The sequence below is a fragment of the Puma concolor genome, chromosome B3 (assembly GCF_028749965.1).
Source record: "Puma concolor isolate L17-30 chromosome B3, mPumCon1.1.hap2, whole genome shotgun sequence".
NCBI classification, from domain to species: Eukaryota; Metazoa; Chordata; class Mammalia; order Carnivora; family Felidae; genus Puma; species Puma concolor.
The window spans coordinates 123,250,495-123,266,029 of record NC_141672.1 but is presented as its reverse complement, the minus strand read 5'-3'; the positions used below and the strand labels follow the sequence as shown (position 1 = coordinate 123,266,029).

The 15,535-nt window shown below is 32.6% G+C and overlaps 1 protein-coding gene across 1 annotated transcript in view; it reads right to left on the bottom strand.

Moving 5' to 3' along the window:
• GABRB3 (gamma-aminobutyric acid type A receptor subunit beta3) overlaps positions 1–15,535 on the bottom strand; it is a 468,180-nt gene that overhangs the window by 305,139 nt on the left and 147,506 nt on the right. The window contains exon 2 of the mRNA XM_025919405.2: positions 3,943–3,990. Coding sequence (XP_025775190.1) covers positions 3,943–3,990 — 48 coding nt within the window. The remainder of the gene's footprint in view (positions 1–3,942; positions 3,991–15,535) is intronic.

The following is a 15,535-nucleotide window of genomic DNA, read 5'->3' as shown; positions in this document are numbered from 1 at the left end:
CTGGATTTTTGAGACAGTGAAATGGATTTCGCATATAACTGAGATCATACAGTATTTGTCTTTCTCTGACTTATTTCACTTAACATGATACCCTCAAGGTTCATACATGTTGTTGCAAATGGTAAGATTTACTTCTCTGTCATGATTTAATAATATTCCATTGTACATATACATACTGCATTCTCTTTATCCACTTATCCATCAAAAGACACTTAGGTTATTTTCATATCATAGCTATTGTAAATAATACAGTAAAGAACATGCAGTGCTGATATATTTTCAAGCCAGCGTTTGTTTGTTTGTTTTATTTCTTTAGGTAAATACCCAGAAGTGGAACCACTGGATCATTTGATGTCTCTACCTTCAATTTTTTCAGGAACCTCCATACTGTTTCTCATAGTGGTTGCAACAATTTACATTCTCATCAACAGTGCACAAGGATTCCCTTTTCTCCTTGTAAACACTTGTTATGGCTTGTTTTTTTGATAATAGCCATTCTAACAGGTGTGAGGTGACATCTCATTGTGGTTTTGATTTGTATCTCCCTGATCATTAGTGATGCTGGGACTCTTCATGTAGATGTGTTCATGTACCTGCATGTCTTCTTTGGAAAAATGTTTCTTCGGATCACCTACCATTTTTTTAATTGGATTGTTTGGGTTTTGTTTTGTTGCTATTGAGTTGTTTGATTTTGCACATAATCTCCTTATCAGATATATGATTTGTAAATATTTTACCCCATTCCATAGGTTTCCTTTTAATTTTGTTGCTGATTTCCTTTGCTGACAATTTTAGTTTGATGTGGTTCCACTTGTTTGTTTGTTTGTTGCTTTTGGAGTCATATCCAAGCCTTTTTTCATCTAGGAGTTTTATGGTTTCATGTCCTACATTCTGGTCTTTAATCCACTTAATTAATTTTTGTGTGTGGTATAAAATAGTGGTCCAGTTTCATCTTCTGTATGTGGCTGCCCAGTTTTGCAACACTAGTTATTGAAAAGACTTTTCCCATTGTATTCTTGTCTCCTTTGTCATAAATTAATTGACTATGTATGTGTGGGTTTATTTCTGGGCTCTCTACTCTGTTTCTATATGTTCATTTTAATGCCAACACCATACTGTTTTGATTACTGCAGCTTTGTAATAAAGTTTGAAATTAGGGAGAGTGATGCGTCTAGCTTTGTTTATCTTTCTGAAGATTGGTTTAGCTATTCGAGGTCTTTTGTGGTTCCATACAAATTTTAGGATACTTCTCTTTCTATGAAAAACTCATTGGAGTTTTGATAGGGATTGCATTGGGTCTGTACCCAAGATTGCTTTAAGTAGTATGAATATTTTAATAATATTTTTTCTTTTGAATCCTGAGCACAGACTATCTTTCCATTTGTTTTTTTTAATTAAAAAATTTTAATTTTATTTATTTATTTTGAGAGAGGGAGAATGAGCAGGGAGGGGCAAAGAAAGAGGGATAGAGAGAATCCCAAGCAGGCTCTGTACTGTCAGTGTGGAGCCAAACATGGGATTCGGACTCATGAACCACAATATCATGACCTGAGTCAAAATCAAGAGTCGGATGCTTAACCAACTGAGCCACCCAGACACCCCTTTGCATTTATTTGATCTTCTTCAATTATTTTAATTAATGTCTTATAGTTGTCAGTGTACAGGTCTTTCACCTACTTTGTTAAATTTGTTCCTAGTTATTTACTCTTTTTGATGCAATTTGTGAACAGGATTGTTTTCTTAAGTTCTCTCTCTCTGGTAGTTTATTTAGATATAGAAATACAATAGTTTCTTGTATATTGATTTTGTATCTTGCAACCTTATAAAATTTATTAGTTCTAATGTTTTTTTTGTCCCCTATGGAGTCTTTAGAGTTGCCTACATATAATATCATGTCATCTACAAATAGAGATAGTTTTACTCCTTCCTTTCTAATTTGGATATGTCTTATTTCTCTTTCTTGCCTAGTTGCTCCAAGATTTGCAATGCTATGTTGAAGTAAAAGTGATGAGAGTGGGCTTCCTTGTCCTGTTCCTGATCTTAGAGGAAAAGCTTTCAGCTTTTCAATGGATCTATTCTTGACATTCATATGCCAAGTCTCAACTGTCAGTTGGGAGGCAGCATTATCAATTGCCTGAAAGTGTCTTGACAAACAGAGGTTCAGCGGTAATTGTCTTGGTAATTCCACCAAGCAATCCAGCTGGCCCAGAAGAGGTGGTATGGTAGGGTGGGGCATGGAGGTGATTCATATCTATCATGGCCTCTTGAAGTACTATAGCAGTGTAAGCTGTGTTTTTTTGCAAAACCTTTGCTGGTAAGTTTTCCATGAAATTGTGACCAATTAGAATACTTAAAAACCTGTGGCATAAACTTAATGTGAGAAGAAAATGGATCTTCATGGTGCAAAGCATGGTTTGCAGCATATGCTGTTGGTACCAGGCTCCCTCTGTTAGTTCCTAGATGTAGTTTTGGCTACAAATCACTCAAACCTCCACTTTTTTTTTGTTTTTCAAAACATTGCTTACGTGCTTGTGCTTGAGATCCCTGGGATGTTATGCTCCTCCCCCAGAGACAGTGCCTTGTTAAAGTGTTTTGATGTAGGTGTATAGCCACCAGGCTTCTAGGTGGACAGATTTTGTTCTATAATTGATGTTACAGAGTGCCTAGAGATCTGGTAGAAGCTAGATGTCTCAAAAATACTCTTTGTATTTTCTCTACTTCTCATTCCGTACTTGTTGATCATTCTCACAAGTTTTTCCTGACTGCATTTGTCCTATACAGCACTGGAAAAAGAATTCTCATCTTGGAAAGAATCTTATTTCTGGGGAATCCAAACTAAGGAGATGGTGAAAGAAGTCATGACATTGGTTATTTTTGGTGAAGAGAAGGGAATGCCTGGCACAGATTGGAGTGAGTTTCTGAAGTACTTAATGTGCTATTTCCCAATCCGACTGGTGATTACATGGCTATGTTTACTTGTGAATACTAGTGCTCTATACTTACAATTTTTGCAAAATTATGTACAAACATACATAAATTTAAAAGATTTTAAATGTGTATATTCTTTTCTCATATAATACTGCTTTAAAGAATTTATCTTAAGGAAATATTTGATTAAGTAAATGAAATTATATGTACACAATAAACAATACTAAAATGATGTATTCTAATAAATTATTACTTCTACCAAAAATATTGAATAGCACTGTATTACAGTACTTAGAATTTGATATATGGAAGGAAGGAAGAAATAAAATAATTATTGGCACTTTACATAGAAATGCTTTAAACATTAACAAATAGTGGGCCCAGAGGAGAATGATTTTTGCCTGAGATGCTGATTGAGTTTGGAGGTTGGGGGTGGTTGGTATCTAGAGAAATTTTAATTGTAAATCATATTGTAGTTGAATGTTTAAAGATAAACAAGAATTTATCAGATGCTTTAGTTTCTGTTAAATACATGTTTTCATAAGATTTGCTGCCAAATCTTGTTGTTGTAGCCAATTTCTTTCCAAAAGAGTATCAGCTGGAGAACATGCTTTTATACACACAAAACTTTGGACTACCTTTCCAAATATGTGAAATTTCAAACGACGTTTGAAGTTTCCTCTAATACTAAGACATTTTATTTTAACGTTGGATGCGCTTAGTCGTAGAATCAGATGCCCTTTTAGAATTCAATTTTATTTTTAAATTATTTACTTAAATTTCAAATTAAAATTATAGAAAAATTACATAAGATAACTTAAGGTTATATTATTATTGTTGTTGTTATTATTTAGTTTCTATGTATGTTTTACAATAATTTTGGTGGATGTTTCAAACACAAAATATATAGAGCTAGGTAACTCATAAGCTCATATCACAATGACTAATAATACTTGTATTATTAGTGAAAAGTAGAAGACAACTTTAATAGATAAATTGAAGATATGGACTCACCTGGTTTCATAAATGGCGTAAAGTTTTTTGTGTTCTTTGACTGCATTCCTGAAAACAGTAAAAGAGGATAAGATATTAGCGTTAAAATATTGCTTAGATCTGAAATTCCTTCAATAAGCATATTGTCAAATTGTGTCTATTTGGTGAAATTCAATAAATAATACTTAAAGAAATGTACACACATTTTAAAAAGCAATACACATCACATTAGGTAAGCTTAGGATTTGGTTTCTGCTCTGTGAGTAGTTGGAATGGTTACAAGACACTATTTACATTTTAGTGAAGAAAAGAGAAGAAAAAAGCAATAAAAATAAGATAATTTCAAATAGAAGTATGTACAGTGATAAAAATAAAACAAAAGTGATATAAAATGACTTGAGAAGAGCCATATTAAATGTGATAACAAAAAAATTTTCTTTGAGCAAATGAATTTTTAATTGAAATCTGAATCATGGAAGAGGTGAGAAAATAAAAGCAAGATAAAGTTCAAAGTTTCTAAAGTAAGAATGAGCCAGATGTATTTGAAACAAGTTACCATCTTCAACTTCATCATCATCATCCAATGGAAACAATAAAAGTAATAAATATTGATTAACATGTACAAGTCACTGTATCTCACATGCTGAAAGAGTAATTTGAAAAAAAATAATTGAAGTAAACCAATGGAGGTGAAATCCATAATTCAAGACTGTAAAACCTAATTGACAATGAAAAACTGTCAGTGATGTGGAACAATGAAACCCGAGGCCTGGTCTGTAGCCTTACTGTAACATCTATCATCAACCTGGTTAGCTGCTACTTCAGCAGAACATGGGCTCACAGAAAAAAAAAAATACTGGACATTTGGGAAGTACATCCAGAACTAAAAAGAAAAAACTAGGCCACTTTTTTCTACATGAAGCAAAACAATTGAAAAAGATGAGGTGATAAAATAAAATAAAATAAGCAAAATAAATATCTCAAAGAGGCAAGAGAACAGTAGTATCATGGAAAAAGAACAGAATATAAAAAAGAATCTGGTAATTTTTCAGTTTTGGAATATATAACTGTTTTCAGAAAGAACGTTTAGAGGGATAAATAAAATTTAAATAACTGAAGAAAAAAATGAGAGAGCTGGAGTATCATGTTGAAGGACTCAGAAAGGCAGGATTGAAGGATAAGGAGATAATAATGTAAAGAATTAGAAAAAAAAATGAAATATATAAGTACAGATGCCAAAGCCTGGATAATAGCAGGTACCAGAAATAGAGAAAAAATCAGGAAAGAAATTATTTGACAAAATAAAAATAAATTTTCCCAAACTAAATAAGAAACATTTTAGGTTAAATGGAAGAAATTCCACTGCATTTTTAGAATTACCATAAAGCTGTAATAATCTAATCTAGATAGTATGGTATTGATGAAGGGATAGACACATAGATCAATTGAATGCAACAGAAAGTCCAGAAGTACATACCCCAAAATATGTTCAAGTGATTGCTGACCAAGGATAAACCTTTCAGCAAATAGTGTCTAAACAACTGGACATTCATATGCAAAATTAAACTTAACTTTGGCTTAAACCTCATAACTTATACAAAAAAGATCACAGAATTAATCATATATCTGAATTACCAATTACCATATATCTAAAATTTTTCTTTTTAGATACTTGTGGGGGGAAAAAAGGAAAAAAAATATTTATGACTTGAGATTAGTAAGACTTAGACATGGCACCAAAAGCACAATCTATAATAAAATGACAAACTGTGTTTAATAAAAATTTAAAACATTAGTTTAAGAAATGAAATGTGTAAGGTAGCAAAATGACAAGGTACATATTGGCAGAAAATATTTATAAATTGCATATACAACAAAGGACTTCTATCTGGGATATATAAAGAACTCTCAAATGTCAGTAGTAAGAAATCAAACAACTCAATTAAAAACTGATTGAAAGATATGACCAGATGCTTTAGCAAATAAGATATACAGATGGCACCCAAAAACATGTGCAACAAAATTATCCATTAGAGAAATGCAAATTAAAATCATATTGTGATGCCACCATACAACAGTTAGAAACTTTAGGATAAAAAAAAAAGAAAAACTAGTGAGGATTAAAAGCAACTAGAACTATCATACATAGAAGATGGTTATGCAAAATACTACAGCCATGGTGCAAAATAGTTGGGATAACTATAAAATAGTTGGGATAACCTAAGTTACTTACAAAGTTAAAGATGTATTTACCATATACTCAGAAATCTCACTTCTTGAGTATTTACTCTAGAGAAATATAAAAATATATTCACACAAAATCCATTGATAATAGCTCTGTTCAAAATGAACTAAACCTACTAACAGCCTATTTTCTTCAACAGGTAAATAAGTGAGCATACTGGGCTGCATTCATTCAATGGAATACTACTCAGCAATAAAAAAATGGGCTACTGATACACAAAACAACTTGGATGGATCCAAAAGGCATTATGCCTAGTAAAAGTTGCAAACCTAAAAAAAATTCTGTAATTTATTACCTCATTTATATGACATTCTTAAAAAGACAGAACTAATAATTGAGATCAAATCTGTGGTTTATGCAGATTAGAGATGAAGGATAGCACAAAGGAATTTGGGTAGTGTATTAGTGTGCTTGGGCTACCGTAACAAAATACCACAAACAAGGTAACATAAACAAGTAAACGTATTTTCTTGTAGTTCTGGGAGATAGAAGTCAGACCAACATCCAACAAGGACAGTTTCTTTCTGGCTTGTAGACATCCACCTTCTCACTAGGTCTTCGTATGCCCTTTCTCTGTGGTGTTTCTTCTTATAAGGACAATAATCCTATCAAAGTTCTACAGTTCTGAATGCATTTGACAGTAATTCCTTCCTTAAGGGACCCATCTTCAAATACAGTCATTTTGGGGAATGGGCCCTCCATATGTGAATTTTGGGGAGACACAAAGATGAAGTCCATAAATTCCATCCTTGGCACCTCCAAATTCATGTCATCTCACATGCAAAATACATTAATTCCATTCCCAAAGTCTTAACTCATTCTAGCATGAACTCTAAAATCCAAAATCTCATCTGAATCATATGAGTTGTAATTTACCCTGAAAAAAAATATGTCTTCAGTTGTGAGCCTGTGTAACCCTGACAGATTATGTGCTTCCAAGACATAATGGTGGAACAGGCTTAGAATAGACATTGTCATTTAAAAAAAAAAAAAAAAAAAAAAAAACAGAAGGAATGATGGGTAATGGGTCCCAAGCAAATCCAAAAGCTAGCAAGGCAAATTCCACCAGGTATTAATGTTTGAGAATAATCCTCTTTGGTTTGATGCTCTGCCTTCCAGGCTTGCTGGGACAGCAGCAATACCTCTATTGCTCTATGGGGTAGTCTTGATCTTTGACTCTCTGCAAGGGCCCCATTCCCATGGCATTCTGTGAAATCTCTGCCAATGCACTACTCTGTGGCGGGTCGTGGGGGGAGTGAAATTGAAGAGAGGTCCTACCTCTGAAACTCAGAAAGAATCAGCCTTGTCCCTGGGCCTGTGGTAGGATTGGCAGCTCTGATGATTTATGAATTATTAGATCATTCTATCACTTTCTTGAAGGATAACACGTTTGCAACCTTCCTCCATTCCACCTTTTTTTTTTTCTATTTCCTTTAGGCATAGCTGGCAGTGTCTCTGCTGGCATAATCTTATCTCTATTTCTGACTTCTGCTGAGATTGCTGATTAGATCTATGGTTCACAGCCATAATAATCTCCCTACCAACTGGTTGATCAGCCACAGCCTTAGTTGTTTTTTTTTTTTAAACATGTTTTATCTTTTTTTTTGCAATATGGACAGGCTGAGAATTTCACAAATCTTCAAGTTCTGATTCCTTTTTGCTTAACAATCCTTTAATTCATCTCTCTCCTCTTACATTTTACTATAAGCAGTCAGTAGAACATAAGGTGCACCTGTAAAATTTTCCTTAGAAATTTCATTAGCTAAATATCTAATTTCATTATCTGTAATTTCTATCTTCCACAAAACACTAGATCATAATCAGCCAAGTTATTTGCCTCTTTATAACAAGCATTGCCTTTCTTCCAATTTCCAATAATTTGTTCCTCATTTCTATCTGAATCCTCACCAGAATGATTTTAAAACACCAACAATCTGCTTATAATTATTTATGGATTCTTTAAGAAGATGGAGACTTTCTCTCCAGCCCACCTGTTTTTTTTTCTATATGAGCTCTTACCAGAATCATCTTTAACATCTATATTTCTACCAACAATCTTTTTATAACAATGCTTTTTCGAGCATGTAGTTCTAAAGTCTTCCAGCTTCTACATATTACCCAGTCCCAAAGCCACGTTAACATTTTTAGTTATTTGTTACATCAGTACCCACTTCTCTGTACCAAAATCTATATTAGTCTGCTCCAGGTGCCATAACAAAATATCATAGATGGTATGGCTTAAATAAAAGATTTATTTTGTCACAGTTTTGGATGCTCTACGTCAATGGTCAAAGTCTGGCAGAGTCGGTTTCTAGTATAAGGTGTTTTCTTGGTGTGATTTCAACCACCTTGAATCATGTGTCCTCACATGATTTTTCCTTGGTGTATGTGCACAGGGAGAAAAAGAGAATGAATTTTCTGACGTTTCTTCTTATAAGTACACTAATTCTATCAGATCAGAGCCCCACACTTCTGATCTCATTTAACCTAAATTGCTTCCTTAGGGGCCCCATCTTTAAAGATCACAGGGCAGGATAGGGTTTCAATATAAGAATTTGGGGAGGAGGCACAAACATTCAGTCTCTAGCAGGTGGTGATGGAATTATAGTGTACCCTAATTTTGGTGGTGGTTACATGAATTTATAAGTATATGAAAAATCATAGAATTTTACATCAAAAGTCATTTTTATTCAGTGATATTTTTAAATGTTATGATAGATCCAAATGGATTAAAAACAAGAACTCAGAGACAAAAAAATTTTCAGATTCATTTTATTTTTTTTAAATATCCAAAAATATTCTGTTTCCAGTAAACACAACTTGAAACAAAAAGTTGAAAATGAAATAGGGAAAATCTAGATGAAGTAAGGTAACAATTTTAATATTATGCAAAATAAAATTTATGTCAAATATTTCCATAGATAATGAGAAATATCACCTACTCATAAAAAGAACACTAGAGGGGCGCCTGGGTGGCTCAGTCGGTTGAGCGTCCGACTTCAGCTCAGGTCACGATCTCACGGTCCGTGAGTTCGAGCCCCGTGTCGGGCTCTGGGCTGATGGCTCAGAGCCTGGAGCCTGCTTCCGATTCTGTGTCTCCTTCTCTCTCTGCCCCTCCCCCATTCATGCTCTGTCTCTCTCTGTCTCAAAAATAAAATAGAAAAAATGTTTAAAAAAAAAAAAAGAACACTAGAAAAAAATGATATTACTATTTTGAACATATATGTATCTAACAATATAAGCTTTTAATATTTATAGCTATAGTGGATAGAATTTTAAGAGAAATAAATAAATAAATAATTTAACTCATCCCTTTCAGAGCTTATAAATTGAGAAAACAAAAACTGAGAAAAATAATATGTGAATCATACACTTAAAAAAATTTAGTCAATGATCATATCTTGAATATCATATTTCACATATAGAGAATACATGATCTTGTCAAGTATTCATTATTTTGGCCATAAAGGAAAATCTTCAACAAGTTCCAAAGAATCAGTATCATTCAGATTGCTTTTTGAATATTATTAAATATATTCTTGCTAAAATTTCCTATATTTTTGAAAAATAAATGATCTTTAGTTTAACAAAGTCCTAGGAAGATTATAAAACACTTAGAATCAGATGGCAGTTAATATGTTACATGACAAATTTTGATTTAATGCATGGAAAATTCAACATTAGAAAATCTGTCAGCAATTTTTAAGTTACCAAATTGGTAGGCAGAAAAAAAATTAAATGCTTCTCTCAATAGATTCAGAGATAGATTTCCATAAGTTCAACACCTATTTACTTATGATATTAAAAAGTAACTGTCAAAAAATAAAATATAAAAGAATGATCCTTATCTGGTAAATGTTACATTCTAAAAATCTACAGCATACATTATATTAGTAGGAAGTCTTCAGATGTCTTCTCTTTAAAATCAGAATGGGATAAAAATGCTCACTAGAGTCATGACTTTTTAATGTAGTTTTGGAAGTCCTAGACAATATTATATCAAAAGAATAAAAATTGTCAAGTGTCAGGATTTGAAAGAAAGAGATTGAACTTTTGTAATGTATAAATTACATGATAATTTAAATAGAAAATTGGTGAGAATTAAGTCACAAACTATTAAAACAACAACACAGTTTGGCAAATCTTCAGCTATATGGCCAATTTTCAAAGACAAATATCTCTACAAAAGTGAAATTGTTGGAAAATATAAGTTTTACAAAATATAAATTTATAATAAAAATAAAATACCATTAGCCACAATGTTGCTGTCATCCTGCAGAAAGAAATTGGACTCCTCACCCAAAACATGGCCCAAACTTTGTCACACTCACACAAGGAAAAGGTATAAAAAAGATTATTACTCACATAATGAGGGATTTGGGGGATAATAGGACAGGCTTACTGAGCTGGTAGGAAAATAGCTTGGGAGAGTGGGGAAAAGAGATCAGGTTGGATTATTGTTACTGGTGGGGGCTGGGAGCTTGGGGGAGTATTCTTATACATAGACAAACGTTTGTACAGCTTCAAACTTCAACTGGTGCCAATAGAGGGAGCAGTGGGGTTTCTTATCAGCTTGCCCATACGTGAGGTATAAGGGTAAGAAGAATAGTTGAGACATTAAAGTTGTCATCAGGAAACATCAAAAAAAGCAATCATATTCTTTAATTCAAAAAGCAAGAAAAAAAATTTGACATACAATTTCTATTGAAAAAAATGGCTATTTTAGGTGACATTTAAAAAGTTTTCAAAAATGAAACACATTCCATACGCATAAATAGGATGACTTAATCATATAAACATGTTAATTCTTACTAATCTATACAATTAATGCAATCCAAATCAAATTGCTGCTGAAGTTTGAAAAAAAAATTAAGAATTCAACCACTTATTTAAAAATTTATAACAGAAAGAATGTATTTTGACAACAATGATTTTTTTTGAAAAGGAATATAAAAACAATCATTAATCATATACGATGCTGATATTAAAAAGTTATAATAATAACACCAGCATGGAACTTCATAAAAAGAAACAAAAAGTTTAATGGAACATAGTAAAGACTGCAGTTGCTCATGAAAGTACATATGGACAAATATATCTGGAAAATCTGGAAAAATCTACACTAAAAATCAATGACCAAAGGGCATTTTAGCATGAGGTTGTAGAATAACTGAGTCACCATAGGAAGAAAATATGAATAGATCTGTTAGTAAACATCAAGAAGTTGGTCCTAGTCAAATTAAAAACCTAAATGTTAAAGGAAAAAATATTGCCTATTTCTTCTTGAGTCAGTTTTGTTTTTGTCTTTATAGAAATTTGTCAAATTCATCTCAACTTACTTACAATTGTTCTTAATATTCTCTTATATATATTTTTTCTTTTAGATTAATACTAATAATTGTTCTTCCATTTCTGATTTTTGTAATTCTAATATTTTCTCTTTATTTTTTCTTGGTTGGTCTGGATAAAAGTTTATGCATATTGTTTATCTTTTTAAAAATATCTTTTGTTTTCATCGGTTTTTTCCTATAGGTTTTTTTTTTATTACTTTCTACTTATTTCTGTTCTAATCTTTATTATTTCCTTCAGTCTGTTTCCCTACCATTGTTTATTTTCTTTCTATATTTTAAAGGCTCTAAACAAGGTTATTGATTAAAATCTTTCTTTTTTTTAAAAAAAAGCATGTATAGTTTTAAATTTTCCTCTAAGTACTGTGTTAGCTGTAACACATAGTCCTAGCAGGTTGTGTTTTCATTTACATTTACTTAAAGTATTTTCTAATTTCCTTTGTAATTTCTTCTTTGACCAATTCATTATTTATAAGTATGCTTAATTTTCACAAATCTCATTCTGTTTTTTTCATTTCAAATATTATTCCATTTTGGTTAGATTTGTATATTTTGAATGATTTCAAATTTGTTGACTTGGTTTCTGGCTCAACATTATAATTTATCCTGTAGAATGTTCCATGTGCAAAAAAAAAAAAAAAATCAAAGTAATAGCAAATTGAATCCAATGATGTACAAAAAGAATTATATGCCATGACCAAGTGGGATTTATCCCAGGTAAGCAAGACTGGTTCCACATTTGAAAATAAATTAACATAATCCATTATAGCAACAAGCTAAAACAGAAAAATTACCTGATCAGATTAATAGATGAGTAAAAGGCATTTGGGAAAATACAACATCCATGCATGACAAAAACTCTCAGGAGAAATAGAGGGGAACTTCCTCAGCCTGATAATATTTACAAAAGGGGCACCTAGGTGACTCAGTTGGTTCAACATTTCGACTTCAGCTCAGGTCATGATTTCACGGTTTGAGAGTGTGAGCCCTGTGCCAGACTCTGTGCTGACAGCTCAGAGACTGGGGTCTGCTTTGGATTCTGTGTCTCCCTCTCTCTCTGTCCATCTTCCATTCTCTCTCTCTCTCTTTCTCTCTCTCTGTCTCTTTCTCAAAAATAAATAAAACATTAAAATAAAAAAAAAAGAAATTTATAAAAAACCTGTATTTAATATTGTACTTAATGGGAATAAACAGCTTTCTCAATAAAATCAGAAAAAGGTGTCATCTCTCACCACTACTTTTCAACAGCCTACTGTAATTCTAGCTAGTGCAAAAAGACAAGAAAAAGAAATGAAATTTATATAGATTGAGAAGGAAAAATAAAACTTTTTTTGTTCCCAGATGACAAGATTGTTTATATGGAAAAATCCAAAAGAACACACCAAAAAATTCCAGAACTGATGAATGATTATAGCAAGGTTGTAAGATAAAAGGATAATATATAAAAGTCAGTCAATTTTATACACACCATCAATGAACACATGGATATTGAAATTAAAAATATTACCATTGATATTAGCACCCCCCCAAAATGAAATATTAGGTACAAATATAATATATATATTACATATATTCTATATGAGGAAAACTATAAAACTTTGATAAATGAAATTACAGAACTAAATAAGTGAAGAAATATTTCATATTCATGGATAGGAAGACTGATTATTTTTAAAATGACAGTTCTTTCCAAGTAATCAATAAATGCAACACAATCCCAATAAAAATCCCAGCAAGTTATTTTGTGGACTGTAAGAAACTGATTCTAAAGTTTATATGGAAAAGGAAAAGATCCACAATAACCACCGCAATATGAAAGGAGAACAATAAACATGGAAGACTACTGGACTTCATGACTTAGTATAAGTCTACTATAATCAAGACACATAATATTGGTGAAAAAGTGGACAAATCGATAGAATGGAATAGAGAATCTGGAAACATATAAAAATAACCAACTAATCTTTGACAAAGGAGCAAAGCCAATACAATGTAGAAAATATATTTTTAACAAATGGTGCTGGAACAACTGCACATCCACATGCAAAAAAAAAAAAAAATCTGGACACAGACTTTACACCCTTTACAAAAATTAACTCGAAATGGGGTGAATGGGGTGCCTGGGTGGCTCAGTTGGTTAATCACCCGACTTCAGCTCGGGCCATGACCTCACTGTTGAGTTTCAGCCTCGCATCAGTATCTCTGCTGTCAACACAGAGCCTATTTCAGATTCTTAGGTTTCTCTCCCTCTCTGCTTCTGCCCTACTCATTCTCTCTCTTTAAAAATAAATAAACATTTAAAAATTTAATTTAAAATGAATAAAAGACCTAAATGTAAAACACGAAACTAAAACTAGTACAAGACAATATAGGAGAAAATCTATAAGACCTTGTATTTGGCAATGACTTTTTAGATACAACACAGAAAGCATGATCCCAGAAAAAAATAGTTGATAAACTGTGCTTTATTAAAATTAGAAACTTCTGCTTGAAAGACACTGTAAAGAGAATGAAGACAAACCATAGACTAGGAGAAAATATTTGAAAAAAAAAAACAATGTGATTAAGGACTGTTATCCACAATATACAATACCTCTTAAAAATCAACAATAAGAAAACAAATAACCCAATTCAAAATGGACCAAAAACCTGAATAGACACCTCACTGGAAAAGATATAAAGAGGACAAATAAGCATATGAAAAGACACTCAATATCATATATCATTAGAGAAATGCAAGTTAAAATGACAAGATACCACTATACACCTATTAGGATGGCCAAAATCCAGAACCCTGTAACACCAAATGGTAATAAGGATGTGGAGCAACAGGAACGCTCATTTACTGCTGGTGGTAATGCAAAATGGTACAGCCATTTTGGAAGACATTTTGGGAGTTTCTTACAAGACTAAACAAACTCTTTGCATACAATCCAACAATTGTTCTTTTCCATATATACCCAAATGATTTGAAAACTTATATCCGTGTAAAAACTTGCACACTGATGTATATAGCAGGTTTATTCACAATTGCCAGAACTTGGAAGCAACCAAGATGTCCTTCGATAGGTGAGTAGATAAATGCACTGTGATACATCATTGTAATGGAAGATTATTCAAAGATAAAAAAGGAATTAATTATCAAGCCATGAAAAGACAAGTAGGAATCTTAAATACATATTATTAAGTGGTAGAAGCCAATCTGAGAAGGCTACATACTGTAAGATTCCAACTATATGACGTTCTGAAAAAGACAAACTATGGAAATGGTAAAAAGATCCATGGTTTCCAGGTGTTGAGAAGGAGGGAGAAATGAATAGGTAGAGCACAGAGGATTTTTAGGGCAATGAAACTATTTTATGTGATCCAATAATAGTGGATACATGTCATTACACGTTTGTGCAAACTCATAGAATGTACACCAAGAGCAAACTCTAATATAAACTATAGACTTTGGTTAACAATGTGTTAATGTAGGCTCATCACTTGTAACAAATGTACTACTTTGAGGGGCAGTGACAATAAAGGAGGCTATGCATGTGTGGAGTCAGAGAGTATATAGGAAATCTCTGTACTTTGTACTAAATTTTACTGTGAACCTTAAATTCTTCTAAAAAAATAAAGTCTGCTTTAAAAAAATCAAATAAGGGTGAAATGGTGACTTAATTTAAAACATATGGATTATAGGGCGCCTGGGTGGCGCAGTCGGTTGAGCGTCCGACTTCAGCCAGGTCACGATCTCGCGGTCCGTGAGTTCGAGCCCCGCGTCGGGCTCTGGGCTGATGGCTCAGAGCCTGGAGCCTGTTTCCGATTCTGTGTCTCCCTCTCTCTCTGCCCCTCCCCCGTTCATGCTCTGTCTCTCTCTGTCCCAAAAATAAATAAACGTTGAAAAAAAAAATTAAAAAAAAAAAAAAACATATGGATTATAAAATTTTTGAGAAAAAACAAAAAAAAAACATGGAAAGAACCTTTGGGATACAGTGCTGGGCAAAGAGTTCTTGGACATGACAAAAAAAGCACA